Source organism: Paramisgurnus dabryanus, chromosome 23 (genome assembly GCF_030506205.2).
Source record: "Paramisgurnus dabryanus chromosome 23, PD_genome_1.1, whole genome shotgun sequence".
NCBI lineage: Eukaryota > Metazoa > Chordata > Actinopteri > Cypriniformes > Cobitidae > Paramisgurnus > Paramisgurnus dabryanus.
Genome location: NC_133359.1, coordinates 21,601,920 through 21,629,866, shown reverse-complemented (window position 1 = coordinate 21,629,866; position 27,947 = coordinate 21,601,920). Strand labels below are relative to the sequence as shown.

General features: G+C 37.7%; 1 protein-coding gene across 1 annotated transcript; it reads right to left on the bottom strand.

The window, feature by feature from the left end:
* On the bottom strand, positions 1 to 27,019 carry ptpn9a (protein tyrosine phosphatase non-receptor type 9a). Its single transcript, XM_065297748.2, has 13 exons — positions 26,489 to 27,019; positions 14,560 to 14,703; positions 12,953 to 13,042; positions 10,555 to 10,679; positions 9,796 to 9,901; positions 9,084 to 9,194; positions 7,707 to 8,023; positions 2,625 to 2,712; positions 2,477 to 2,546; positions 2,318 to 2,396; positions 2,061 to 2,211; positions 1,776 to 1,983; positions 1 to 1,602 (listed from the first exon to the last, which is right to left on the bottom strand). Exons 1-13 carry the CDS (start codon positions 26,519 to 26,521, stop codon positions 1,412 to 1,414), a joined length of 1,713 nt encoding a protein of 570 aa, XP_065153820.2. The 5' UTR covers positions 26,522 to 27,019; the 3' UTR covers positions 1 to 1,411.
* Between the last annotated feature and the right edge of the window lie 928 nt (positions 27,020 to 27,947).

Sequence of the window (27,947 nt, the reverse complement as noted above, 5' to 3'; positions counted from 1 at the left end):
TTTGTTTGGATTTCTTTGCACACAAAAGTGTTCTCGTCGCTTTATAATATTATGATTAAATGACTGATGGCACATGGGACTTTTTGGCGATGTCTTTCTTTTTTTTTTGAACAATGTATTTATTGTTTTGAGTATATAAGACAGGTAACACATTTTTTTTTTTTTCATTTCGTCAGTTATTTCCCACCCCAGCAAGAGAACAGTCGCTGTCTTTCATTCTTTTCTGGGAAACGGATTGTGAAACTAACTGAAGTCAATGGGACGAACAAAAGCCTCCTGGTTTTCATCAAAAATATTTATGTGTTATGAAGACAATCGAAGCACTCGGTGGTTTAAAACGACGTGATTTAAGAAAAAAATTATAATTTTAGGGTGAACTATACCTTTAACTTGCATCTTGCTGCACTTACATTTTTTAAATTTAATGAACTTGAATTTACAGTTCATTTCAACTTTCTTGACTAGTGAGGAGTTGCTATAAATGATAAAAATAAAGTTCAGTTAGCTTAACTTCATTTTTAGAATTTATAGCAATTCCTCACTAGTCAAAAAAGTTAATTAAAACTAAGTTAATTAAACTTAAAAATTTAAGAGCGACAAGGAATATTTACAGTGTAGAATCTTACTAGCGATTTGTCCATATTTATTTATTTTTGCATACAAGAGCACACCCAGTATTTTCTGCTAAACTTTATCTGTTGCAGGGGATTAAAGAAAGTCAGACCATTTATATAAAACAATTATAATAATAAAAAAAAAGAGTTAATGGTGGCAAAAAATAAGTAAATATTAGAAGTGGGAGGACGGTTATTGGTCTGAAGCATCATAACTTGAATGAGGAATGAAATATAGGTTACAAAATAGCAGTCTATGAGTCCCGTGCAAATTGTATTTTTAAAGCAAACGTCAAGTTTTTCTTTAATCATTACAGTAATTTATCAGGAAAACCTTCCAATCATTGTCTGAGATTCGAAGCAGATTTGAAGCTTCATGTAAAATACACGACCTGACAAAAATCACAGACGAACCTGAAATTTAAACAACATTACAGACACACATAACAGCTGGACCACTCACAGACGTCCCCTCATACAGTAGGGGTTACTATAACCTCATACAGTAGGTTACTATTTAGCCTGCCAACCATTTAAAGAAGATAATAGAAATATCCAACTAGTAAAGTCGGCTTTTGATTGGCTAGTAGCAGAGATCTAAGACCCAGCGATCTGATTGGGCCGCCCACAGGAGAATAATAATTATCCCAAATAAAATCACTGGTGGACCCCGCACAAGCCCTGTGTTAAGATTAGGTGACAGCCGGCCCTATCTTTTACTCCTTGGCTTTGATGAGGCTCTGTACGTTTTTAATTTTCCTTCGCTTCTCTGATTGGCTACGAGTGGGTGGCGCCGCTTACTGATTGGCAGAAAGCAGACCCTGTCTCTGGGCATGCTCGAGGATTGCGGTGTGGCAGAAATAGTACTGCTCAGGCGTTTGGATGCTAAAGGCACGCTGCGTTCTCATCCGTCGGACCGTCTGGCAAATGTTGAGGGTCCCGACGTCCTGCAGTTGGGACAGACAGATGTCCAATGCACAAAACGTACCTGTAGAGGTAGGACGGCGTTACAATAAACTAGATTTTTATATTTTAAGAAGAAAGTTGCAAATACTTTTTAAAATAAAAGTTTTTAAAATTTCAAAAAACCAGCAATGGTAATGTTTGTCACATTTGCAACATCTATTAAAATGATTTAATATGTAGATGTTTGAAACTAACCGGTCCTTCCGATCCCAGCACTGCAGTGGACCACCATGGGCGGCCCGAGCGGGTGACCCCTCCACTGTGACCCGAGAGCCTGGACGGCCCATTGCTGCTGACGCTTCACAGCGCCCAGGAAGTCAATTAGAGACACGGCGGAAGATGGGACGCCGTAATCAGGCCAGCTGAGGAACTGGAAATGAGTCACCAGTCTCTGTTCAAACGTCTGAAGAAAAGAAACAAAGTTTAAACGCCTTTAATGTCAAATACACTAAAGAGTTTGTCAGTGTATGCGTGTGGTACCTCTGTGTTGTGTAGTTCCAGTGTGGTTTGGTTGTAATGCGCGTGGTTGTCCACTTTGTGATTGACCACGGCGATGTATCCGTACACCTCCTGACCGCCCTCGTCGAGCGGCCAGTACTGTCCACACTTCCTCCGACCGCCCTCATCCGTCCTAAACAGATCAGAAGAGCCTCAAACATCATTTTTGTGCAACCCTGCCGGTGAAAACTCAGCTCGTCTTTTATAAGTTTATGGTGAGCTACATGAACCCATCTTACCTTGTTGTCATGACGATAACAAGCACACTTTGCTCCCAAACCATTCTCCAAAAATCCCCATACGTTTTCTCCAGCGGGCCTGTTAAACACAACGATGACATTAGCGCCCCTGCACAAAAACTGCAAACCGATGGGTTATTAAACCGCGTCTGTTTTTACCCTGAGTCCCAATATATGATCGTTTCTGTTTGTATCCGTCCATAAAGCTGGCGTTTATGTAGTCTGATCTCTGTGAAAAGATAAGAAGAGATCAGCACATGGCAGAGGACACTGTAGGTACAGGTACAAAAACAAAATGACATCAGACCTCATTTCTTCTCGCTTTGAGACGCACACGTGTTTGATCTAGACACAAGACGTCACCGTATCGATTCCTCTCTTGGTTGTGAGGAGCCCTGGAAAAGTTTAAAAGTTCAATTAAAATTTAGCGTCTTTATAGATGTCACCCGTCTTACTGTGTATAATTGATCAGCAGATGATGTCATCATCTTTTATCAGATACAGTAAGTCCTCTAAAACAACTGATGATCAATAACAATGGCCACATATCTTCTTGCACAATCCAATCAAATTGCTATGAATAATAATAACAACATTATTACATGTACATGTCACAGTAAAAAACTTGAAACCATTTGCAAACACTATTATGGTGCATTCACACCAGCCACGGTAGAGCTGGCAAGAACGCGCTTTTTGCGCATAGTTGGCCGCTTGAACATTTGAGTTTACTCGCTTCATTCGCGCATGAAATTCTAATCATTCACGCGGAAATTCGCGTCATGGGAGGGGCTTCTGGGACTTCGCTGAGACCCCGCTCGCTTCCTGTAATCACGTCAATACTACAGCAAGGTTTTGATTGGTTAACGTGGCGTGGAAATCCGCAGAAGTTCAGATTTTTCAACTCGCGCGTTTCGGCAATGCTCAATTCGCGTTTTTGCAATGACTTAACATGTAAATCGCTCACGCTTGCCGCGTCTACCGCGTCTGGTGTGAACCCTGCATTATACCAAACAACAATCCAGCTCAGAATGGATAGTTCATAAATTATAAATTTAAGCATCTCAGTAAAGTGTGCCTTTTAAAAGAGTCCTATTATGCCCTTATATAAAGTATTGATTTTGCTTTTGGGTTTTACTAGAATAGGTTTTCATGTTTAGTAGTTAAAGGTGCCAAAAAATGCATTGTATTAATCTTTTAATTTGTTCTCTGATATCTACACCGAAGGTTTGTGGCTTTATTAAGTGCAAAAATTATCAAGAGATGGTTTTACATATCAATTTACAACGCTAGGATTTACCTTTAGAATGAAATGTCTATTATTACCTTATTTGAAAGGGTCATGAATAATAATGTTGAGCTCTGCTCTGATTGGCTGTTTCACAGAGCAGCTCCTTCAGTAGCTCTGTGTGTGTGTGTAAACAGCCTGTATCAGGCAAAGATACAGAAGTTGGGGAATAATCAATTGTTTGGAGATTGTTAATGGACGTTTCTGAGTGATAAGTTTGTGTTTTTTCGGTATGGACCTGCGAAACTTAACTGTAGCGTCAATAGTAGAACTTCAGTTTAAACGCTAGCATATAGCCCTAAAATTTGTTTTTAGAATTGTTACAGCATTGTAATTAATTTAATCTTTGGGGTGTACATCACGACTGTATCATCACAGTTGCTGTTACAGTTGCTGAGGAAACAATCATGTTTCAGGCTAACGATATGTCATTATTATGTACAGAAGTCTTATTATTAATCTATGCCTTAATAAATACAGTTTACATTCTATGGCAGTGGTCTCAAACTCCCGGCCCGCGGGCCATTTGCGGCCCGCCCTCCCCCTCTCTGCGGCCCGCGGCACCTTTCAACAATATAACATAATCTGGCCCGCAGAAAGATTTTTATTCACTTTTTCATATACATTTCATTTTAAATAAAACGTTTAAGGGTTCGTTCACATGTCGCGTCTAACAACGCACGTTAAAACGAGTCAAGGCGTTTCTTACTGCTCGGGAGCGGAAGTTGCGTTCCGTGGCGTGGGTCACGTCACCCGTTGCTACGCAGCCATGAGCCTCGCGCACTCCGTGATTGCGAGGATAACGGAATGCGTGATCGGACTTTAATTCCTCATCTGAACCTCGCGTCAATCATATCATTGTCACCATGCGATCAGTTAATCTGGTCAGGACTTTGTAGTGTTTGTCCTGAGAAGATTTGTTACTTCCGTGTGAATATCAGCTGTTACTCAGAGAAGAGCTGCGGTGGGGCTCACATCAACAAGACACAGCTTCTAATGGAGACACCGCATAATATGAGGCACAGCCCTAGATGTAATGCAACACATAAACTACAGATAAGAAAAATTGCCATCAAAGTGCCCAGGTTAAAAGAGGAAAGATGAGGAGAAACATACAGAGGATAAAAGTATGTATACTGCTATATATTAATAAAGTATAATATATTATTATGTAGCTTGGTATGCAACCTAGCAGTATTATATTCTTTTCTGTTTAACTAGCTTATGTAACATTGACTACCCATTCAGAAGTTTTAGGATCACTTTCACTTATTCATATTTTTCCACATATAATAGCAAATTCATTAAAACTGTGGAATAACAAAAATGGAACATAATAAAGTCAATACTATGACTGTAAACAATCCAAAATAAATCAAAACACAAACACTTACTGATGGTAATTTTTTATAATAGTTTATGAATGTATACAGAAATGTTATTTATTAGTTTAGTGCAAGGTTTTAATAGGCCTTAGTTATTAAAGAGAAGGTTAAGAAATGATTTACTTATATAAAATAATGTATATTTAAAAGATAAAAAACACTGCTTTTAACCTTAAAATAGCTCTGCGGCCCTCCGATTAAATGTCAATCTCAGAAATGGCCCCAAGCCAATTTGAGTTTGAGACCCCTGTTCTATGGCATCTTTAAAAAGCATATAGTTTTTAGTATTGCAGCACTTCTCTTTCCAATCTGTCTCAAATGCTCTGTTATGGCTTTGGTTTTAAAGTACCCCTTCCAAAACACACAATCTACTCTGATTGGATAAGTTGCCCTTGTCAGTTGTGATTCGTCACCCGCAGTTTTAGAAGTGTCTTGCCCCGTAAAGCGATACTCCAGCCAAAAAACATGATTTACTCATCCTCAAGTCATCCAACGTACACATGTCCAATATATTTCATACGAACACATTTGGAGTTACTTTAGTAAATGTCCTTGCTTTTCCAAGTTTATAATGGGAGAAAACAGGGATCAGGAAACAACTTCTGACTTTAATCTCCCCAAAGGTGCATCCATCATTCACAAAAGTAATCCACATGGCTCCAAATGGTTAATAAAGGTCTTCTGGGGCCAATTGCTCAAAAGTAATCTCTTTGGATTTCGGCTATCGGATTAGATCAACATTTCAAAATGGGTTCTTCAAAACAAAAAATGGATTCTGAATTTGAATTGGATCACAAAATCCAATCTGGATCAAATCGTCACTTTGTGTTGGTCAAAACATTTTAGTAAGATTGGGATTTGTTTGATTCCAAAAAGTAGGGTTATTCTGATCCCGTCAGAAGGGTGGATTTCAAAAATGTAATATAACTTCAAATAAAATGTTACTAAAACTTATAAACCTACATATAGTCTACAATATGCATAAGATTTACAAATGTATCATTTGTTTGTTGAGATTTTGTTCACTTCAGTTTAATGTTAAAGTATTCAAAGTATAACATTGGGCTACCATTTAAACCTTCTAGTCAATTAAGAAAGAAAAAGTCCATAGAAATCCCTCATACAGTAGCAGGGCTCCAGGCTAACTTTTTTCACTAGGAGCACAGTGGCCCCCAACTGAAAATTTAGGGGCGCAACTAGAAAATTTAGGGGCACATACTGTAAATCAACATGCTAACCAAATATTCACATTTCTACTAAGTAATACACGGTATTACTAATAAATACTTTGATGATAGATGCAGAAAGTAAAATGTGCTGTTTTAAATTCAGTGTCACATAACAAAAAAGGTCAAATTTACTGGTCGCACATGTGCGACTGGATGTAAAATTCAGTGGCACACTATCAAATTTTGGTGGCAAAATGCCACCATTTGGTGGCAGTCTGGAGCCCTAAGCAGACAATAGCAAACCAAAATATTTAAAATTTAGTTTAACAAAAGTAATCCTTATAGTTATATAGTATATTCAATAAAGCCACAATCACCAGAAACCAAACAGTCAAAGGTTTTAACAACCGGCATTTCTACAAATGTAAACTACCGGACATTTCGCCTTTTTATGACTTAAAATTCATGTTTCAATGTGTTTGTGTATAATCTATATTCGTTTTTGTGTTTTTTTTTTTTTGAGGGTCAGAAGAACAGACTGAATGTAAAATTGAAATGAAAAGTCAGGGAAAGTTTTTTTTGTTGTTTTATCGTCTCTTCAAGTAAACACACTTAGTGACCCATACTGACCAAACTACCTGCTGTTTCTTACATAGCTAATAGTTAACATTGACATGTGATTCCATTTAATCCAGAATTGCTAATCCGAAAAAGTGGCGATCCAATCCAATTTGCTTTGAAAAACTAGGACAAAAGTGAGATGGTTTACCTGATCCTGAATAGCAAAACATGGGATCATTTTGATCCAGATTAAACTGTTTGAACAACTGGCCCCTGAGGGTAATTGATGTGATTTTCCAAAAAAAAAAATCAAATTTCAAGCTTTATAAACTGTAATAACTAGCTTCCGTAACGGCGCTATGTTGGCGATTCACACAAAAGTTTTAGCGTGATGAGCGGTCGCTGCCATGGGTACATTGCACAGTGACTCTCAAGAGTTCAAGATGGCGTTGTTACCGGAAGCTAGTTATTATTGTATAAAGTTTTAAATATGGATATTTTTCTTACACTATCGCATCGATTACCTGAAAAAATACCTTTATTTACCCCTTGGAGCCATGTGGATTACTTCTTTGAAGGATGAATGCACTTTTTTGAGGTTTAAATGGGTTTTGTGTTCGTCTAAAAGATGGACATTAGGGCTGCACGATTATTAGTAAATCATAATCACGATTATTTAACATGCTATGATATTTGATATTTGACTGGGGTATTGCTTCAACATTCTATAATATAAAGACTGCAGGAAAACTACAACATTTTGACCGTCCAAAAGGCTTTTTATATATATATATATATCGTGGTTGAATATACAGTATGCATCTCTTCAAAGTGGCGCCGACACACTAATACAGCTGTGACATATAGAAGTGCGCTGTACAAGCCGTTTGTTGTAATTTTGGAAAAGTGTTACACTTCGGAGGTTAGCTCAAACATCAATACACACACACTACATAAAGCCGAACATGTTCCTTTTTAATACCTACAATGCACATGAGAAGGTTCCAGGTGGCTGCTCTCTGCGGATCTCCTCGTACTCCATGTAGATTCCACTGCGCTGGGCCCGGTTCAGGTGGGCCATGAGCTCGGGCAGACCCATCCCTTCAGGTCCGGGGATGTGTATGGAGGCGTTCTCCAGAGGAATTCCCACCAGCTCATCCACGGGGTCCACGCGCCCGTTCTGCTCGGACAGCAGCTGCATGTTCCAGCTGTGCACATCCAGAGGCAGGCAGCCGCCCAGATGTTCAGGTAAACAGTCTCTGGGAAGATGCTGTCGCAGGTCGGCCATCTTCACCATTTGGACCTGAGAACAGAGGAAAGATTGCGTCAACCCATATTTCTGTCTTTTACATGTACAACATATAACAACAGCCATGGTACATAGCTCAAAGTATTCATGTGGTGACCAATATACAGTGTTCGAAAGCACAAAAAGGCAACTAAACCTGCTTGAATCAGTTGGAAACCCTGTAAACCCGTCTCAATTCATGTGGCATATGGGTGATTCTCGCGAAATTAGACTTTTTGATAAAAAAAGTTAATGCAAAGTAAGAGTATCAAAATAAGAAGCATACAGTTACAAACATCTCTTCATGTACTATTTTGCACATGATTTTAAATGACATCTTACAAACCAATTGTGTTGTTTATTCACATTTAAGAGGAACATTTTCATTACCGCAACGTGTCCATGACTGAATTTGGGTTCTTTGACATGGAAATATTTATAATTAAAAAATCTAAAAAATAAAAAGCTTCAGTGCATGTTATACTATAAACATTTACAGTAAAGAAACATGTGCTATTTGGTGATCATTGGTAAATGTAGAGACAATAATAAAGAATATAAATGTGTTCAAGACCAATTTCTCATCCTCCGCAACAATTTTCAATCATTGTTTAACCACTAAAAGAATTAACATTTAAAAAAAAAAAATTGTTATAAGGGACATAATTGACTGTGACCCTCAAGATGGCTACCGGGTAAGCAGTTCTTATTTTTTCTCTCCAGATAAAAGTTGAAATTTTGTTTGTCATAGTACCTAGACAACTTTTTAGTTCTCATTACCGAAACATGAGTTTGTAAATGCATATATTTAATGTAATATCATGTTGCAGTAATGATAATTTTTGATAATGATGATCTAAAATTTTTTTAATAATTCTATAGGAAATATTTTTTAAATCCTCTAAAAATAATGGTTATAGTTAGTTCAGATCTTAATCTTATATGTGCAAAAAAAGGGCTTTTTAAAAATCATGATGCTGGATACCACCTAAATCTGGATTTCGCGAGAATCACCCACATTGGACAAATATATGTTCGATGTAAAGCAGTTTCCTTGTAAGATGTGGATACTCACCCGTTCTCTGAGTTTCTCCTTCAGTAAGAGGCTCAGTAGGTTATACGGCACCCTGAACCACACAGGAGCCCCGACAATGAGCACTTTCTTCAAACGTGCCGGAAATGCACCCTGCAACCAATGGGAGAGTGTAAAGACGATATTATTATTTAATTCATGTTGTGTTCGTTTCTGTAGATGCTAGCACAACATAGCGCTAGCAGCGGCAGCACAGTTGTGGGTTCGATTCCCAGGCAAAACATGAATGTAACAAATATATTATAAAGGACCTGTAATGCTGCGTTTACACCAGACGCGGCAAGCGCGAGTGATTTACATGTTAAGTCAATGCAAAGACGCGATTAAGCATCCTGCAGCGCGATACACGCGGTAAGCGCGACGTGGATGGCGCGTTCCGCGCGAATTGAACGTTGCCGAAAAATCTGAACTTCTGCTGATTTCTGTGCTGCATTAACCAATCAGGACCTTGCTGTAGTAGTGATGTGATAACAGGAAGCGAGCGGAGAGGCAAAGTCTCAGCTAAGTCACAGAAGCCCCTCCCATGACGCGAATTTCAGCGTGAATGTCTTGAATGACTAGAATTTCACGCGCGAGTGAACCTAAATGTTCAAGCGTCCAAGCGTTTGTGCCACCTCTACTGCGCCTGGTGGGAATGCACAATAAGTCGCTATAACTAAAAATATTTGTAGGTATTTAAGATCCAGGAACTCACCTTGAGCAGGTTAAGGATCTTTTTGCTCAGGTCCAATTCAAAGTTTGTGTAGTTGGATCCGGCCATGTCATAAATGAAAACAAGTCCATTTCTCTGAGTCTCAAAACTGAAGGAAGATTAAGAGATTAAGGTAGGGTTACGGACACTGCACGAGCACGTTAAAGGAACTCTAATTCAATAAATATTAGTTAAAGGAGTAGTCCACTTTAAAGATGGGGCCCATTGATTTACCATAGTATTTTTTTTCCTACTATGAAAAGTCAATGGACCCCATCTTTAAAGTGGACTACTCCTTTAAGGGTTCCCACTCAAAGTCAGATTTCAAATTCCCTGACGTTTACTGACTTAAAAGCTGAATTTGCATGACCTATGTCCGGGATGCTGTGAGCCTGGATTATGTAGTGTACAACGTGAGTTTATAAAAAATATATCTTAAATGCTTGAAATGAATAAACAATGCCAATAAACAGGTGTTTAAATTGTAGTCAGTGTAGGCTTGGACCCGGAAATGGTATTCCTTATATCCGGATTATATTTAAAAAAAAAAAAAAAAACTAAAATTTAACGCAACAAACATAATTCCCTGATATTCCATGACTTGGGCAAAACATATATAAAATTCCCTGATTTTCAATGTCTGGAAAAGACCTTTCAAATTCCAAGATATTCCAGAAATTCCATGACCCGTGGGAACCCTGTTAGGTGCCAAATATTCGGTTAGTCTACCGGTGTCTATTTATAATCTTTCATATTTCCTACCTCTCCACGGCTCGGTCCAGCAGATAAAACAAGGCCTGCAACACCACATGGTTTCCTGTTTTGCTGGGATGATGCAGTTTAGCCGTATACAGGGCGATGGACGCTCCAGTTGGGTCACGGACACCCTGATACCAAAATATAGAAGGAAACATCTCGCATTCAAAATTCAGCAGCAGTCAGATGACCTCATTTTAAATACAAGTTAACTCTTTGACTTTATGCTTAAAAGATAAGTCAATTTTCTCCCCCCAAAAAATCCAGATAATTTACTCACCACCATGTCATCCAAAATGTTGTTGTTTTTCTTTGTTCAGTCAAGAATAAATTATGTTTTTTGAGGAAAACATTCTAGATTTTTCTCATTTTAATGGACTTTAATGGACCCCAACGCGTAACAGTTTTAATGCAGTTTAAAATTGCAGTTTCAAAGGACTCTAAATGATCCCAAACGAGGCATAAGGGTCTTATCTAGAGAAACGATTGTCATTTTTGTCAAGAAAAATAAAAAATATGCACTTTTAAACCAGAACTTCACATCTTCCTCCGGTCTTGTGACGCGCCAGCACAACCTCACATTATTGCGTAATGCCGTGGAAAGGTCACGTGTTACATATATGAAACGCACATTTGCGGACCATTTTAAACAATAAACTGACACAAAGACAATAATTAGTATCATTCGACATACAACAACGTAGGAACGGTCCTCTTTTTCTACACTTGTAAACACTGGGGCGTAGTTTCGCATACGTCATCCGTGACCTCTTGATGTGATGACGTATTGCGTGAGGTCGCCCTGGCGCGTCACAGGACTGGAGAGATGAGAAGTTGTGGTTTAAAAGTGCATATTTTTTATTTTTCTTGCCAAAAATGACAATCGTTTCACTAGATAAGACCCTTATGCCTCGTTTGAGATCGTTAAGAGTTCTTTGAAACTGCAATTTTAAACTGCATTAAAACTGTTAAGTGTTGGGGTCCATTTAAGTCCATTAAAATTAGAAAAATCCTGGAATGTTTTCCTCAAAAAACATAATTTCTTCTCGACTGAACAAAGAAAAACATCAACATTTTAAATGACATGGTGGTGAGCAAATTATCTGGATTTTTTTAAGAAAATGGACTAATCCTTTAAATTATATTTTAAACAATATTTCTAAACACATCATATAGTATGCAATGATAAAGGATTTATTGTTGTCACATGACCTAATAAAACACAGTTTAGTTATTGCGTTATAAATCAGGTTATTACCTATTTCTATCTATCAATAAACAGATTTATCTTGCTAAAAATGAAAGTCAGGTCGAATGCAGTGCATTATGGGATATTGGATTCATTCTGGTATTTCATGCAAACAAAAATGTAAATAACGTGCACACTTTGCATGCTGCACACCACAAAAATAGTAAAAGGACAGTGTATGCTACTCCAGAGACAACTTGGTTCAACTGGGCTGGAGTTTTCAATGTGTACACATGGGGGCAGACTAGAGCTTGACATCCTAAGCTCTTAAAGGGATAGTTCACCAAAAAATGATGAATGTCATCATGCTCTCATTGTCATGTTGTTCTATACCCGTATGAATTTCTTTTTTCTGATGCACACAAAAGATGATATTTTGATAAATGATGGTAAGCATACATCTGACTGTAACCATTGACTTTCATAGTAGGAAAAACAAATCCGATGGATTTCAATGGGTACCATTAACTCTGTTCTTAAATATCTTCTTAATTTATCACTTAATTTATTTGTCATGACAGCTGTGTGCTTCCAATCATTTATGAAAATATCTAAACACCATTATTATCTCTGCCGTTCAATACAATGCTAAATCGGGTTTATCTGCTTTCAGCTGCGCAGTGATTAGACGCACATCCGCATGCTCTCATCCATCAAATATTTATAATAATGAAGTATTCCTATAATATGATGACTCATGAGATGTATGGAATCCGTCCAGGCTATAAATACAGATGAAAGGGTGTGAGAAGAGGAAACTGGAGGATGAGGAAGAAGTTAAAGAGATCAATGAAGATATCGGATGTGGTCCTGCCTCCGCAGCATCCAATCAGGAGTCAGACCACCAGTCCGCTTGACCAATAGGAGAGCCTCTGAACTCACAAGCACTTGATACTGTAACAGGCTTACAGATACACGGCATCAATCAATGAGAGTGAATGCAGGTCTCTCTAACGCTCGTGTCTGTCTGGTAGACTGATGGGAAGATAGAGAATTTCATTTCTAAAACACGGATATATTATAACTGGCCTGGAAGTGGAAGTGAAACTGCAGTGGTGATTGTGGGAAAATGAAACTTTTTTCCGTTGCTGAATCATGGATATGATTTACCATCTGTAGATTTATTAAGAGCTCTAATGTGAAGTATGAACTTACCAGAACGGTGAACTTTCCACTGAGCAGCTCGGAGCGTAAAGGTTCCTCATGCGGCTGCAGTTTGACAATTCCCTCTCTCATACGAGTCTCCTACAAGACAAACCAAGATGATTCAAATATTTTGTCATATTTCTTAAAGTCCCCATAAAATCAAATCTTTATAATGCTTATTATAAACTATCTATCAGTCTAGGTAATTTTTTTTGATCATTCTCTGATGACGTCAGCTAAACAGCTCGGGTTGGAGCATCCGGTAACCCCGCCCCCTCCACTGTCAGTCTGCTGCAAGTTCCTTATTCCGAATGAAGCGCCTACTTTTCTAAATCCAATCAATTCATAGTGGAAAACACAAGCCACGCCTACTATTTTTCTCATGCGATACTCCATTTGACTTTGAAATATGTAACAATGCGGAAGTCAATTTAATCATGAGTCGTGACTTCCTGTTCACGGAGACTTTAAAGGGGACATTTTACAAGACTTTAAGATGTCAAATAAATCTTTGGTGTTCCCAGAGCACATGCGTGAAGTTTTAGCTCAAAATATCATATAGATAATTTATTATAACATGTTAAAATTGCCACTTTGTAGGTGTGACCAAAACGTGCAGTTTTTGGGTGTGTCCTTTAAAATGCAAATGAGCTGATCTCTGCACTAAATAGCAGTGCTGTGGTTGGATAGTGCTGATTAAGGGGCGGTATTGTCCCCTTCTGACATCACAAGGGGAGCCAAATTTCAATGACCTATCTTTTCACATGCTTGCAGAGAATGATTTACCAAAACTAAGGTACTGGGTTGATCTTTTTCACATTTTCTAGGTTGATACAAGCACCGAGGACCCAATTATAGCACTTAAACATGGAAAAAGTCAGATTTTCATGATATGTCCCCTTTAACAACTCATATCTTATACAGGTTGAGGTGTTGTAGTGTGCTTGCTTGAGCAGCTCTTGTTGGGACCCCCCTGCTTCACAGCGTAGCCTAGTTATTAATATGTATATGACTGGGAAAAAGTATCGGTTTGTGATGTAGAAAACTCTCTTTTCAGCTTTATAGTGGTATTGGATGGTGCCCCATTTTTAAAGTCCATCGCTTTACCTCAGAAGACATTTAATAACCGTATGGATTAGTTTTTAATGAATGGAGCTTCAAAAATGGGGCACTATCCGATGCCATTATAAAACTGAAAAGAGCCAGGATATTGTTTAATATAACTTTGACTGTGTTTGCCCAAAAGAAGAAAGTCATGCAGTGCACTATTCCTTTAAAGGTCCCGTTCTTCCTGATCCAATTTTTGAAACCCTAGTTAGTGTGTAATGTTACTGTAATAGCATAAATAATGCCTGTAAAATAATAAAGCTCAAAGATCACTCACTGCCAGGCGATAAATTTTCTTTAAAAGAATTCGCCTTTCAAAGCCTACAGCGCCGTTTGTTTGAAGTCACCGTGCACTCAAATTCACGCAGTTGTGATTTTCATTATCAATTCACACAAGACCAGTGTTTTCTAGTTAGTTTGGGTAGATTTGTGTTCGGATAGAATCAAGCAAGATTCGAATCAACCGTGGTAACAATAAATATATACAAATACTGAAAACACACACTCACCCTGTAGCTATGAAAAAGCTCGATCGCTCGCAGGACATCAAACTTGCGGGCCATCAGAAACTTCACCGCCACGTCCCAGGACAGTGGCGAGACACCATGTTGGGAGGTCCATTTATTGATCTCCTCCAAAAACTGTTTGGTGGCCTAAGAGAAGAGGAAAGAGAGAGGGTGGCATTAGTAAGATCTTTACCAGCAGAATTATCTAAGCTTTGCTAAACACACATGGTTTACGTAAATAGCAATAATTTGCATTTCCCAACTAAAAGCAAAACAACCCAACGTAGTAGTGTATATAAACCAACCTAAAAGCTTTTCAATTTATAATTAATTTGAAAAAACAAAAAAGCTGCAGCAGCTGACATGTTTTAAAAAAAAACTACTGTTGTTAAAACCTGCAGCGGGACCAAATGTTTTGTATAGCGTGTGATCCGTAGACCTACGGTGGATCCGTATGTTTGTTTATGCGTGTTTGACAGGGGCTTTGACATTTCCTTTATTCTGTATACAAACACCCACATACAAACAAAAACATATAAGGAGAGCAAAGCAGGAGATGTGGAACAATCTGAATGATGTTTGGACTGAGGATTTGGGCACAGAAGGTAACATTAAACGGACGCTACACGTTTTTTGAAAATATGCTAATTTTCCAGCTCCCCTAGAGTTAAACATTTGATTTTTACCGTTTTGGAATCCATTCAGCTGATCTGTGGGGTCTGGCGGTACCACTTTTAGCATAGCTTAGCATAATCCATTGAATCTGATTAGACCATTAGCATTGCGCTAAAATATAACCAAAGAGTTTCGATATTTTTTCTATTTAAAACTTGACTCTTCTGTAGTTACATCATGTACTAAGACTGACGAAAAATGCAAAGTTGCGATTTTCTAGACAGAAATGTCTAGGAACTATACTCTCATTCTGGCGTAATAATCAAGGACTTTGCTGCCGTAACATGGCTGCAGCAAGCGTAGTGATATTACGCCGCAGCCGAAAATAGTCCCCTTAGTAACTTTCAATGGCAGGGGACTATTTTTGGGCAGTGCGTAATATCATTGCGCATATATCAATATAATATCAATATAATTATTTTTAGACGCGATGCTAATGGTCTAATCAGATTCAATGGATTATGCTAAGCTATGCTAAAAGTGGTAGCGCCAGACCCGGAGATCAGCTGAATGGATTCCAAAACGGTTAAAAATAGTGTTTAACTCTAGGGGAGCTGGAAAATGAGCATATTTAAAAAAATTGGAGTGTCCCTTTATGGTAGGAGGAAATAAGGTCTTGTGGTCTTGTCAAACAGTGATGGTGATCTGCATTACACTGACTTTCAACAGAAGAAAATGTGCCAATATAATGCAAATCATCTGAAGGAACTTCAACTTCATTTTCATATGTTTGCAAATACGTTTCACTCATGAAAAGGAAAGCATTCTGGGAGATGCATGGCAGCCGACCATGTGATGTACTGTGTATGAGAAACTGAGTAATTCAGATGAGCACAGCAAGGATCAGATCAGCAGATTTACTGAGAATCGTGTCTTGGAAATCACTTCACAAGCACACAAAAGCTTTTTAGATAAAAAAAGTATGACAAATTATTGCCTATAACATCTTTCGAGTCTTAAAAGCAACTGCTGAAGCTTTTCTTTGTATATTTGTTAACATACAACTTCACTATAATGGTCTGCTCATTCAAAAACGGACCGAATAAAAATCTGCTTTTCCTCTCTTTCTCTCTCTCTCCAGAGGTTCCAGTCCACCCACTTGCACAACGCTGCATCCTTAAAAGGACAGAGAAGCAGAATATCCAGGCAGACAGCCCTGAATTGTGCAGAATTCACCCTGACATGAACTGGACAGGAACCAGTAACAAAACTTCAAGCAAGATTACAGTTTAAGGTCATGGTTCAAAGCATTTCACTTCTAAAAAATAAATATAAGTGTCCACATACAAAATGATCTCATGTTGAAGTTCTCATGGTTATACTGATTATCTAAATCTGCTGAGGACTTTAAGAAAGATCTCTTGAGAGAAATGCAATATAATATACATAACTATATTATCAGTGGTGTATAAATACCTTACTTAATGAACTGTTTTGTTTTTATTACCTTAGAATGAGACGTTTTTATCTACATACACCACGGATCACCATCGCAGTCATGTTTTTACAGTAGCCCTTAATGGACAAACTGCTCTACAGAGTGTGTTTTATCACTATGTTGTCTCAAACATGACTACACTGTAAAAAATAATACGCTGGATTAACTTAAAAATATAGTGCATCCATTTTTTAAGTAATTATTACAAGGAATTTTAAGCAATTAATGCAATTGATTAAAAAATTAAAGTAAAACTAAAAAAAGTGGATGCAAAAATGATGCACTTTTTTTTAAATTAATCCAGCGTATTATTTTTTACAGTGTACAACAGGGTTGTCCTGTGGCGGCTACCGTAGCTTCTCATTGCGTTTCGAAATTGAGGTTGGTTGCAATTCGCACCAATAGATGCCGCCAAAAACTGAAACTGAATCTTTCAAACATGGTAAGGAGCGTCACATTTCAGGCTGACGTCAGAGGTATTCTGGCCAGTCATAACGTACAGATTAGCTGGCCAATCAGGGACACGTGCTTTTCAAATCGATGCGTTTTGTACAAAATCCATGCGTTTCAGGAAGAGAGGGAAATCTGGAGCTACAAAATTTTTTTTTAACCATAAACCACGCAAACACATTATTTTGTGTATTTGTTATAATACAAGGTTTTTTTAGCAACTAAATAGGTGTTCTCTAATCCGACTAATTTATTTACAGAAAACAGTATTATTTATAAAAGGAGTTCGGATGCAAAACCCTCCAAGTGCATCTGACATGCTTTCTAGTAAATTAGCATTTTTTTATCTTGTGTTTAGGTTCAGTAATTTTTTTATTGGCAATGAAAAGGTTATTCGTCAGTATTTGAAATGCCTTATTTTCACAAATGTCACTTCACACAGTAATTTCATTGGTATTTGGGTCAAAACAAGCACCTAAAATACATTTTTAAAAATGTATGTAATGCTGCTTTTAAGTCCGAAGCAATGCACTTAAAAAGTTTTGTTTTTGAACAATGTTTCAGTACATTTTTATTATTTTTTCACAATATTTTTGATATTCCCATTCAAACACATGTCAGGTGGTACAACCAACCAATCATTGTCTATTTGCCAGATAAGTTTTAAATGCACTCCGTGTGTCATGCTGATTGTTTGTTTAGTGGCATTTAAAATTAAAAGCATGAAAATAGTTTGAAAGAGTAAAACAACTTCACCATAAAACTAACATTTGAAAATTATAAAATTGAGAACAATAATTTTTTTTTAACAATTTTAGATAACCTTGGCTTGCATTTATTAAAACTGAAATTATTAGGTAAATTATTACCTTATTACAATTATTTTGCGTATTTTTTTCTTAGAGGCATACAAAGCAGTTTCTGGATGCACCACCTGACCTCTGCAATAAATTAAAATTGAATAGACTTCTACTCGGACCTCTGATACAAAGTTTGTAAATATACTTTTAAAATACAATTAAAATGTATTTGATAAATAAGCATTTTTCTTGTTTTACATTGGTTGTACCTCCTGACACAAAGCGTATAAGCCTACCCAGTACATTAAAGTAGCTACAGTATATTTTCAGCATTTGAGAGAAATCTACAAACTTTCTATTCAGCCATAAAGACCACCTGTGTTCAATGCATGATGTGATGATATGGTTGCTGTTTATACTTGTTAACTTAAAAAAAAAAAAAAAAGTTTTTCAACTATCATAACATCCCAACTTTGAATGATATTTCTGAAATTTGTTTATAGGAAAGGTTTCGAACATAAAATAATGCCAAAGTATCTTATTTTTAACAGTTGCCTTAAACTGCTAATTTGTATGGACAGTTGCCCCACCTGCCATTTTACCATCTGAGATACCAAAACAAGTTTTTTATTTATTATTAACTGAATTCTCTTATACTAAGTAGGTTTTTCTTATACTAAGTGACGTCATAAACGTATTAAGTTAATTTTGTAGTACATAATGATCCAGGACAAAGACATATGCATGTCATGACATTGACTCATTAAAATATTTGACTTTCACTGCAAAACCCTCTAAGCGAATACAGCTTTTTTTTTTTTTTAAAAAAAGCTAACTTCCTAAAAAACCCATGTCTTTTCATTTAGATTTATTTTACAAGTTTGTGTTTACTTGAAATTGTGGGAAAAAAAAGGCATTGTGAATACTAATGACAGGACAATATATTGCAGAGGCTGATTTGCTTTTATCGGTATCGGCCGATCAATTTTTTAAATCGGCCAGAAAATTTCTCTATTACTTAAATTTGATGGTTGTAATAAAAAAGACACTCAGTATCACTCAACGATACATACATCTTTTCCATACATCTTTCTTAATATCGGTATCTGCCATTAAAAGACCACTGGTAACTACTAAAATATATTTTATATCTTACAGGACTTCTGTAACAAGGCATAAATAATATTATTTTACACCCTCCCATCCCACTGATCTTTTTAGTGCTTGTCCAATGGAAATGCTTTTAGCAGCTCATGTCCCCCAGGAGCCCTGAGCACCGGACACAGTCAGTCCAACATCGAATTACACTCATACTCATCCAGCAGGAACCAGCCGACCCGATAAGCCCAGGGTCCTGCCCTCCCCGCCCAGAGCATTGGGCATGTCATTCATATACTAACCAGCAGCTGAATGAATGGATGAAGCTCATTTAAAAGAGATCAGAATGGAGAGCACAGAGAGGCCTTGTTACAGAAGTGCGCAGATAGACACAATTTCCTCCTCTATAAAAACGGTTACTGAAAAGTCTTTATAAACAAAACATTTTCATTTATGAAATTTAAATAAACAAAATTATTCAAAGACAATATTAAAAACATTTCTATTCTATCCCGCCTTGAAAGCATTCAGAATAAAGACTAAACGGATTATAGGGTACAGACAGAGTATATTTCACAATTTAGACTACATATCTTCAACATAAACATGCAATTCCTGTTTAGTGACCTATAAATAACCAGTAGACTTATATAATGACTACTTCCTGTTAGTAGGTCTATAGTAAGAAACTGCTTTCTCACTGAAGTGCTTCATCAACACACATTAAATGTTTGTATATGCATGCGTGTATGTGATAAAAATCTGCAGGAGTTTTAATAGCTCTTCTAAGACAAACCATCGAGTGTTTGCTATTTCAGGTTAAACCCACTTTTAGGTGTTGTTAAGCTTCAAGTTAGTCATCTGCAACCTATTTTACTTCTGCTGTATTTTCCATATCAAAATGGAGACAGGCATGAATGCGATGTTTTATGAGATTAAGGAGGACTGCTCCTGTCCTGAAACATAAATTTGAGGAGTTGACTAGGACGCTGAAAATCTAATTCAGCAGCATCTCAATGTATCACAATGGCAATGCATCGTTCTCAAATGTTTCATTATTTGCTAGAATTGCCAAGCACTTCAATACATATTAATCCTTGTTAAATTACAGTGTCAGCTATTAACATTGGTTCCATCCTGTACTTTTCACTAAAACAGGAAGTTAGGGCAGGACATATTTGAGTGGCTCCTCCCCCTAGGGCTGGACCGATAAATTGGCAGATGATGCTTGCTATGCTTCCCAATGAACTATGGTGAAAGGCCATCAATCATCAAAAAGCCAGAGGGTGCTCTCGTTCAGAAACACAATATGGGCCGCAGAAGAGGAACCATTGGAAATGGAAATGGCTTAAGGATATATTTATATTGCTGTTATTTAAACCCTTTTCAGGTATTTTCATGATATTAAAGAATATGTATTATGTTTGACAAGTGTTGCTTTTTCAAATGCATGTTATAAACGACTCAAACTAACAGTGATTTCAGATCGATAAGGACTTACTGATCAAAAGCCGTTGTACATGAAATAACTGTGAATTAAAGCTGCAAGCAGCGATGGAAGGGCCCTCGCACGCATGTCTATCGCCACCCTATGGCCTTAGTAAAACAGTGAACCAGGGGGATTTAAATTTAAGTGGGTAAACATAGGTGGATATTCAGGGCCGCCTTAACCTAATGTGAGGCCCCGGGGCTAAGAGGTTTTGTAGGCCCCCCTTCCCCTCGATTTATAGTCTAATTTTTTTTTAAGTGTAATATCTAGGTACATCACAAAATGCATTAGTTTCTTTCGAGACATACAACAGTGAGTTTTCCCTCTTTGAGCCAGAAAACACCATAATATTGTTATTAACATATCACTGAGCCCACTTGAGCATAAACACAAGACACTTTATTTAACAACCACACACAGCAACATGTGGTGATAATAAAACCAAAATGTGTGAAAGTATATAAGCTTTATATTTATATAGTTTTTGGAACATACAAATTTGCAGAAAATTGCCACTCATAACTAAATGCTCACCACAGTTTTAAAAATATAATAAGTTAAAGTTAGTTTTAAAGTGAAAATGCATTGATGATAACAAAAGATAAGTCTTTATAGACAGAATCTTGTTAAATGCATTAATGATAACAAAAGATAAGTCTTTAGACAGAATCTTGTTTTTTAATCAGTTTAAAATCAATTTATTTTGTAGGCTATTGAAGATATAGTATGCATTGTATTTAGTATTTATGCATGCATAAGCATGTAAAACGACCAAGTATGAATATGCACAAGACAGACAGGGAACATACCTGTATATAAGATCTTTAGATAAGGAGATTATAAATATATGAATGGTGCTATCAGGGGATGATCATTTGAGATGGTCTTGTCGCTCTTTACTTTCTTAGACTTGCACCTTTACCGTTGCGTCTCTTTCTCGTCTTTCTAAACCAACAGATGTATGTACTGTGAGCTAACGTCGCGTCAAACATCGCTCCAGCTGCGCACGCGTCACTGATATAAACGCGAGTAAACTTAAACTTTATAACAACTAACAGCATTATGTGCGGGAACTCCTTTCTTAATTTAGCGGCACAGTTTCTTGTGCACGTTTGGAGAGACTTCTGCATGCCAGAGACTCAGACAGCTGCAGGAGCACAGAGAGAGCAAACGAGCGAGCGCGCGCACGAAAGAGAGAGAGACCTGCACCTCAGTGCTTATTATGAAATTTCAGAAATTACTCTTTCATTTGTTGGTGGATTATTTCCCGTTTCTCTGTCACACTCAGTCTAACATGCAGGAATGTCAAGTTGACAACGCGCACTTAATTACATCACGCGGAATAAAAAATATGTTACGTCTAACATTTTATTTCACGTTAAGTTACAACGGACCAATCAGCAGCCATGTAACGTGCAATTAGAGTGAATTAGAGTGATTGACAGAAAAAAGTTACAAAACAATATGACCTTTTCAGCTCATCATGAACGCAAACTTGGGAGGCCCTTGAACTTGGGAGGCCCCTGGGCTTCAGCCCAGGTAAGCCCGTGCATTAAGGCGGCCTTGTGGATATTCAAAGGAACTTTGATGTGCCACACCTCCTGTGTGCAGCAGGTGGCGCTATGACTGTAACTGATTATTGTTATATTGATGTGTTCAGGCCAGGACCCTTGTAAAACATATGAAGTCTGTGATAGGTCGGAGATTGCATGCCTGAGTTACAACAGCTTTCTCATAGTGAAACATCAAACTTTGCCAGGCCGCCACTGACACGCCCTTTAATGAAAATTCCAGATCTTCAAAATGTATCATTGTGAAGTCCTTAAGTTCAGACTGAACAAAAATGATGATAATCTGAATACATTTCTACGAGCAGTAAATCACAGTGTAAACATGGCATTTCCTGGTGCCAGCAGGTGGCGCTATAACTTTTACTGAATATTGCCATGTTGATGTGTTCAGACCAGGAAACTTATCAAACTTGTGAAGCGTGGGTCAGATTGGACATTTTTATCCTGAGTTAGAAGAACAACTTCCTGTTCCATTGCGAAACACAGAATTTGGCAGGGAACCACGGACACACCCTCCATCGAAATGTCAAGATCTCCGCAATTTAGCATCGCAAAGGCCTTTACATGAAACAGACCAAATATGATGATGATCTGATTACATTTCTAGGAGGAGTTTGTTAAAGTATGAAGAAAATTAAAAATGGCTGACTTTGTCACGTTTAGAGCTTTGCTCCAAGAGACTTTTTTGTAGGTCTTGGGGTGATACATGATCCTCCCACATTTCGTATTGGTACGTTTAACATAGCGGGGGATGCTGTTTTGAATTTTTGCAGGTGGCGCTATCGAGCCTTTTTTACACCCCCAGGTCTGAAGTCTATATCAAATGAAAATATTCACCACATTTGACACGTGTGCAACGTTTCGTGACTTTTGAGCTTATTTAGGCTGTCAAAAATGCAATTAGTTTAGCCATACTTTGCCAGGCCGCCATGGACATTCCCTTTAACGAAAAGTCAAGGTCGACGCTATTTATTGTAACAAAAGGCCTCAAGATTAGTCGGACCAAAAATATAACGTTTATATAGTTAAATCTCTAAGAGCAGTAAATCACAGCTTAAAACATGGTATTTCCTGCTGCCACTAGGTGACGCTATGGCTGTTATTGAATATTGTCATGGAAATGTGTTTAGGCAAGGAACCTTATCAAACGTGTGCAGACTGGGGCAGATCGGACAATGTATGCCTGAATTGCAACAGATTCCTGTTTCATGGCGAAACATCGAAATTGCCAGGCCGCCATGGACACGCCCTTTAACGAAAAGTCAAAATCTTCGCAATTTATCATAACAAAGTGCTTAAGATCAGTCTGACCAGATATGATGATGATTTGGTTAAATCTCTAAGAGCAGTAAATCACAGTGTAAAACAAGGCATTTCCTTCTACCTCTAGGTGGCGCTATGACTGAAGCTGAATATTGGCATTGAAATTTGTTCAGGCTAAGACCCTTATCAAACGTGTGAAGCGTGGGGCACATTGGACATTGTATGCCTGAGTTATAACAACTTCCTGTTTCATGGCGAAAAAGCTACAAATTTGTCAGGCCGCCACGGACACACCCTCCAACGAAAAGTCAAGATCTCCGCAATTTAACATTGCAAATGCCTTAAGATGAGATTGACCAAATATGATGATGATCGGACTAAATATCTAGGAGGAGTTTGGTAAAGTACGAAGCCTGGAAATGCCAAAATTTGAACAGAAATCAGCCGACTTCCTGTGGGGTTTAGAGCTTGGCTCCAAGATACTTTTTTGTAGGTCTTGGAGTAATTGATGATCCTACCAAATTTCGTATCTGTATGTTTTTCGTAGCAGGGGGGCTGTTCTCTTGAAATATTGCAGGTGGCGCTATCGAGCCATTTTTACACGCCCACTTCTGAAGCCTATACCACATGTACATTTTCACAACTTCCGACGTGTGTGCAAAGTTTCATGAGTTTTCGCGCATGTTTAGGCCCTCAAAAATGCGTTTCATTTCGGAGGAAAAAAAGAAGAAACTGAGCAAAAACAATACGGCTTTGCACCCATGGTGCAGGCCAATAACATTAAACTATTTAAAGTGCGTGGTAACATTAAAAGAGCTTTTTTCTTACTTTAATTTGTTCCAGCCCCCATCATTTCCGGGTTGAGGTGGGAAATATCTAGAGATGCACTGATTTTAGGCTTTTCTACTGATACCGATAGCCGATTATTCAGACTAATATGTGCCGATACAGATAGTTTGGTGGTTATATTATGTTGCAACTAAATTCTCAAGATTAATAGTTATTTATTCATATAATGACCGTTAATATTGAACATTAAACTAGTGATGTTTCTTTACATTTTCTTAACACAGAACTCAAATTCATTGCATTTTCCTGTTTTTATTTGATTGACAGGATATATCGACAATGACTCTGGCTGTTATTAAACTATCAGCAGATAACGTGAAAATTGCTTTTATTAACAGATACCGATTGTTGGCCGATATATCGGTCCATCTCTAGAAATATCCTAAATCCAAGTTGTCTGAAAAGCAAATTCCTAGCGGAATTATCGTAAATAAGTTTCCTAGATAAAAATTGCACATGGACACCCTCAAATGTCGTGTTTGCCATAGGGTAAGAAAAAAAGTTAGGTAAACACTTAATTACAGAAAACTTTGTTACATTTTCATAACCCATTGGCAGATTTATGGCTCGTTTTAAGCAAAAATTTTAGTTTTGTGCCTGGCTTGTAATCCTCCAACCATCATCGAGAAGCTTTTCTTCTTGTTTTATTGGCAGGTGTCGTTAGAGTGATATGTTACAGATATACGTCCGCCTGCTTTACTGGAGGTGAATGTAGCAAACATCAAATATGGCCAGTGGGATTTCTCTATATAAAGACTAAAAATACAGGAGAAATATAGGTGATTTATTTTAAGGGGATGATGGCGGGAAAGAACTGCAAAATACGGGAAGATCCCGGGGAAATGGGAGGGTTAACAGGTATGCACCTCCACGCGAAATAAGGTCTCGCGCATCCAACGAGGACGACCACACACTCCGCGTTGACGTCATTTTTGCCACGCACACAAACAAGCTCATAAAGGCCAATTCACATAGGTCAGACACCAATAGACACCCACATTCTAAAATCGCATTTACTTTGATCCAACAACTCCCAACAGGTGTTTCACACGGACTCAACAGACGGGTCTGTCGGAGTCTGTCTGACCAGTGTGAATTGGCCTTAAGGACGCGTCAAGTATAAACAAGGCTTTAAGCAAACACTTACGGTGCACTATAAAAAAAACAGGATCCTAACCTTTATCCCCATACTGAAATTCCTGATGGGCAGAAAGTAATTAATCTTTTAAGAATTGTTAAAGTATTGTTGTCTGGGATGTCATGAGCTTGGAAAATGTATCGTATAACACAAGTCTATATAAAAAAATCTTTAAATGAGCGAGGAATATATAACGCTTATAAACAGCTGTTCAGATTGTAGTTTCATATGAAGCGAGTGTGGCAGCTTGGACCCGGAAATGGTATTACGTCAAGACTTAACAAGCGGATTACTCAGGTTGGTAAACTAGTACACTTTAACCACGAGGAATATATTTCATGGTACCCATCACTAACATTTAAAAAGAGACAATAATCTTAAAGGTTTTTTTTTTGTATATTAAATTTGTTCACTTTTTTGGCAGTTCCTCAGTTCCCATGGCCTTACGGATGGAAAAGTGTCCATCCGATGCATACTAAAAATTCTCGGTGGAAGCAGTACCATCTGTGTATTTCTCACATACTGGGGTTTCGAACATACTTATTTCGCATACTGATTTTTGCATGCTATGGAACTAAGAGATTTCTGACAAATGGAAACTAAAGTGAAGAATGATGTCATAAATATTGTTGTACCATATAGCCAAAAGTTTTAAATGGTTATAGATTAAAAATGTAATTCTTGTCAATGTGTTGGACAATCCTAGTTTACGGATACCCATGTATCTAACATATAAATATAATAAAAGTATATTCATACTTCATTTTGGATTTCATGGGGACTTTAAGATTGTTCAAAGTGTTAATGCATTGTGCCTTTACTGTCATTTTAATTCCCCCCTTATTTGCTATGGTAATCCAAGCTTAACTTACACTAAAATACGAGAGTCATCTGCAAATACGCTTACTACAAAAAAAAAGAAAGGTGGTCATTGGTATCCACTAGCGTCAAAACGAAATTTTACATTTGATCCCTATGAATGCATACGATTTACAGTAAAACAACTACTTTAATACTACAATAACAGTACTACAGTGCAGTAACTATGGTTACCACGGTAAATCATTGTAAAGCTGTAATAATCAACCGGACACTGTCCCGGGTTGCTTAGCAACAGAACCGCAGAGAATCAGTGTTCTGGGTTGTGATGGTATTTCTTACCTGCTCTTCTTCTGCGGTCAAACGGGCGGCCATGGTCTCCCCCTCTGAAGGATTCTTTTAAAGCTCAGACAGATGTTTGGATCGGACTGTGTAGATCAGACCAGGATGGGTTTTTAAGGCCCGTTAGCAGTATTCAAGCTAACACCAGGAGAAGCGCAAGACTCGCGCCGTTTTCAGCTCGTGCGGCCCGCCACTTCAGCACGGCACGCGACACAGCGGCGCGTTCATGTTCCGGACCGGGTTCGGCTGGACACACGTACACGTTTACACACATACACGCGCAAAACGAGCTAATTGTGTTCCAGCAGCGCTCCGCTTCGCCCGAGTTTGTGACGGAGGGAGAAATTCATCACGGCACGGCGTCGAAGTACGTGAAAGATGCTTAGTTTATACAGAGATATTAAAACGGTTATTAACGACGAGATGCGCGTCAACCGGACGCGTTAACGTGAGACGGCGAATGAAGATCAGACGCTCCTGAAAAGCAGGAGCGGTAAAAGATGAAAGATGACGCGCCCTCTGCTGGCCACTCAGATAAGTGCGCGCGAACGACGCTCCTCCTCTTCCATTCATAAAAACGTCGAGGAGTCGGATTCAAGTTGGCGAGTCGGCTCGTTCGGTTCTTTTTAATGAGCACGTTCAAAAGTTTCAAATTATTAAGGATTTATTCAAATCATCACTTAAAAGTGAATTTTTGTGGTGGAAAATACTATTTAGTTTTTATTAATATGTTTTGAAGTGAGTGAGACGAAAGTTTTGCGAATCGCATCATTCAGAAGAACCGAATCAAAATAATGATTCATTCACGATGTGTACGTAATTCACTAAATAGGGACATCTTTTTAAATTAACTATATTTAGTAATAATTAATACTTATTTACATTTTAGAAAAATAGATTATACATAACTGTTAATAAGGACATTAACAGATGGCAGCGAAATTAGGTTTTATATGAATACAAATGCCATTTAAAATTAGTTTTTTATTAGCTTAATTTGTTTCTCATACATTTTTATATATTCATAAACGTAATTTAGCATAAAATGCACATTACATTTCAAAGAAACATAACTTGGAGGTTTTGTGTTAATTTAAATGTACAGTGCATAAACATGTTAATTCAGATGCTTCTTAGAAACGTATTGAAACATATTCAGATGTAAATCTGACGTAAAGAAAATCTGCCCTGAAAACCAAGAAATTGAGCTGATACAAAAACTACAAAGAGCTTCCTGTGGGCGGGTTTCCATCATTAATGTGAGCCACAATATGAGTGATTGACAAAATGACCTCATACTGGAAAAATGCACACAAGTGCTTTCACTTTAAGAGAAAATTGAAACACAACATGGCATTAAAAAACCAAAATGTATCTAGAGACAGAAACAACTCTAGGATATAAAAAGGTGAGAATTCAATGAACTGTCTACCCAGACAGCATTTGTGAGTATAATAAG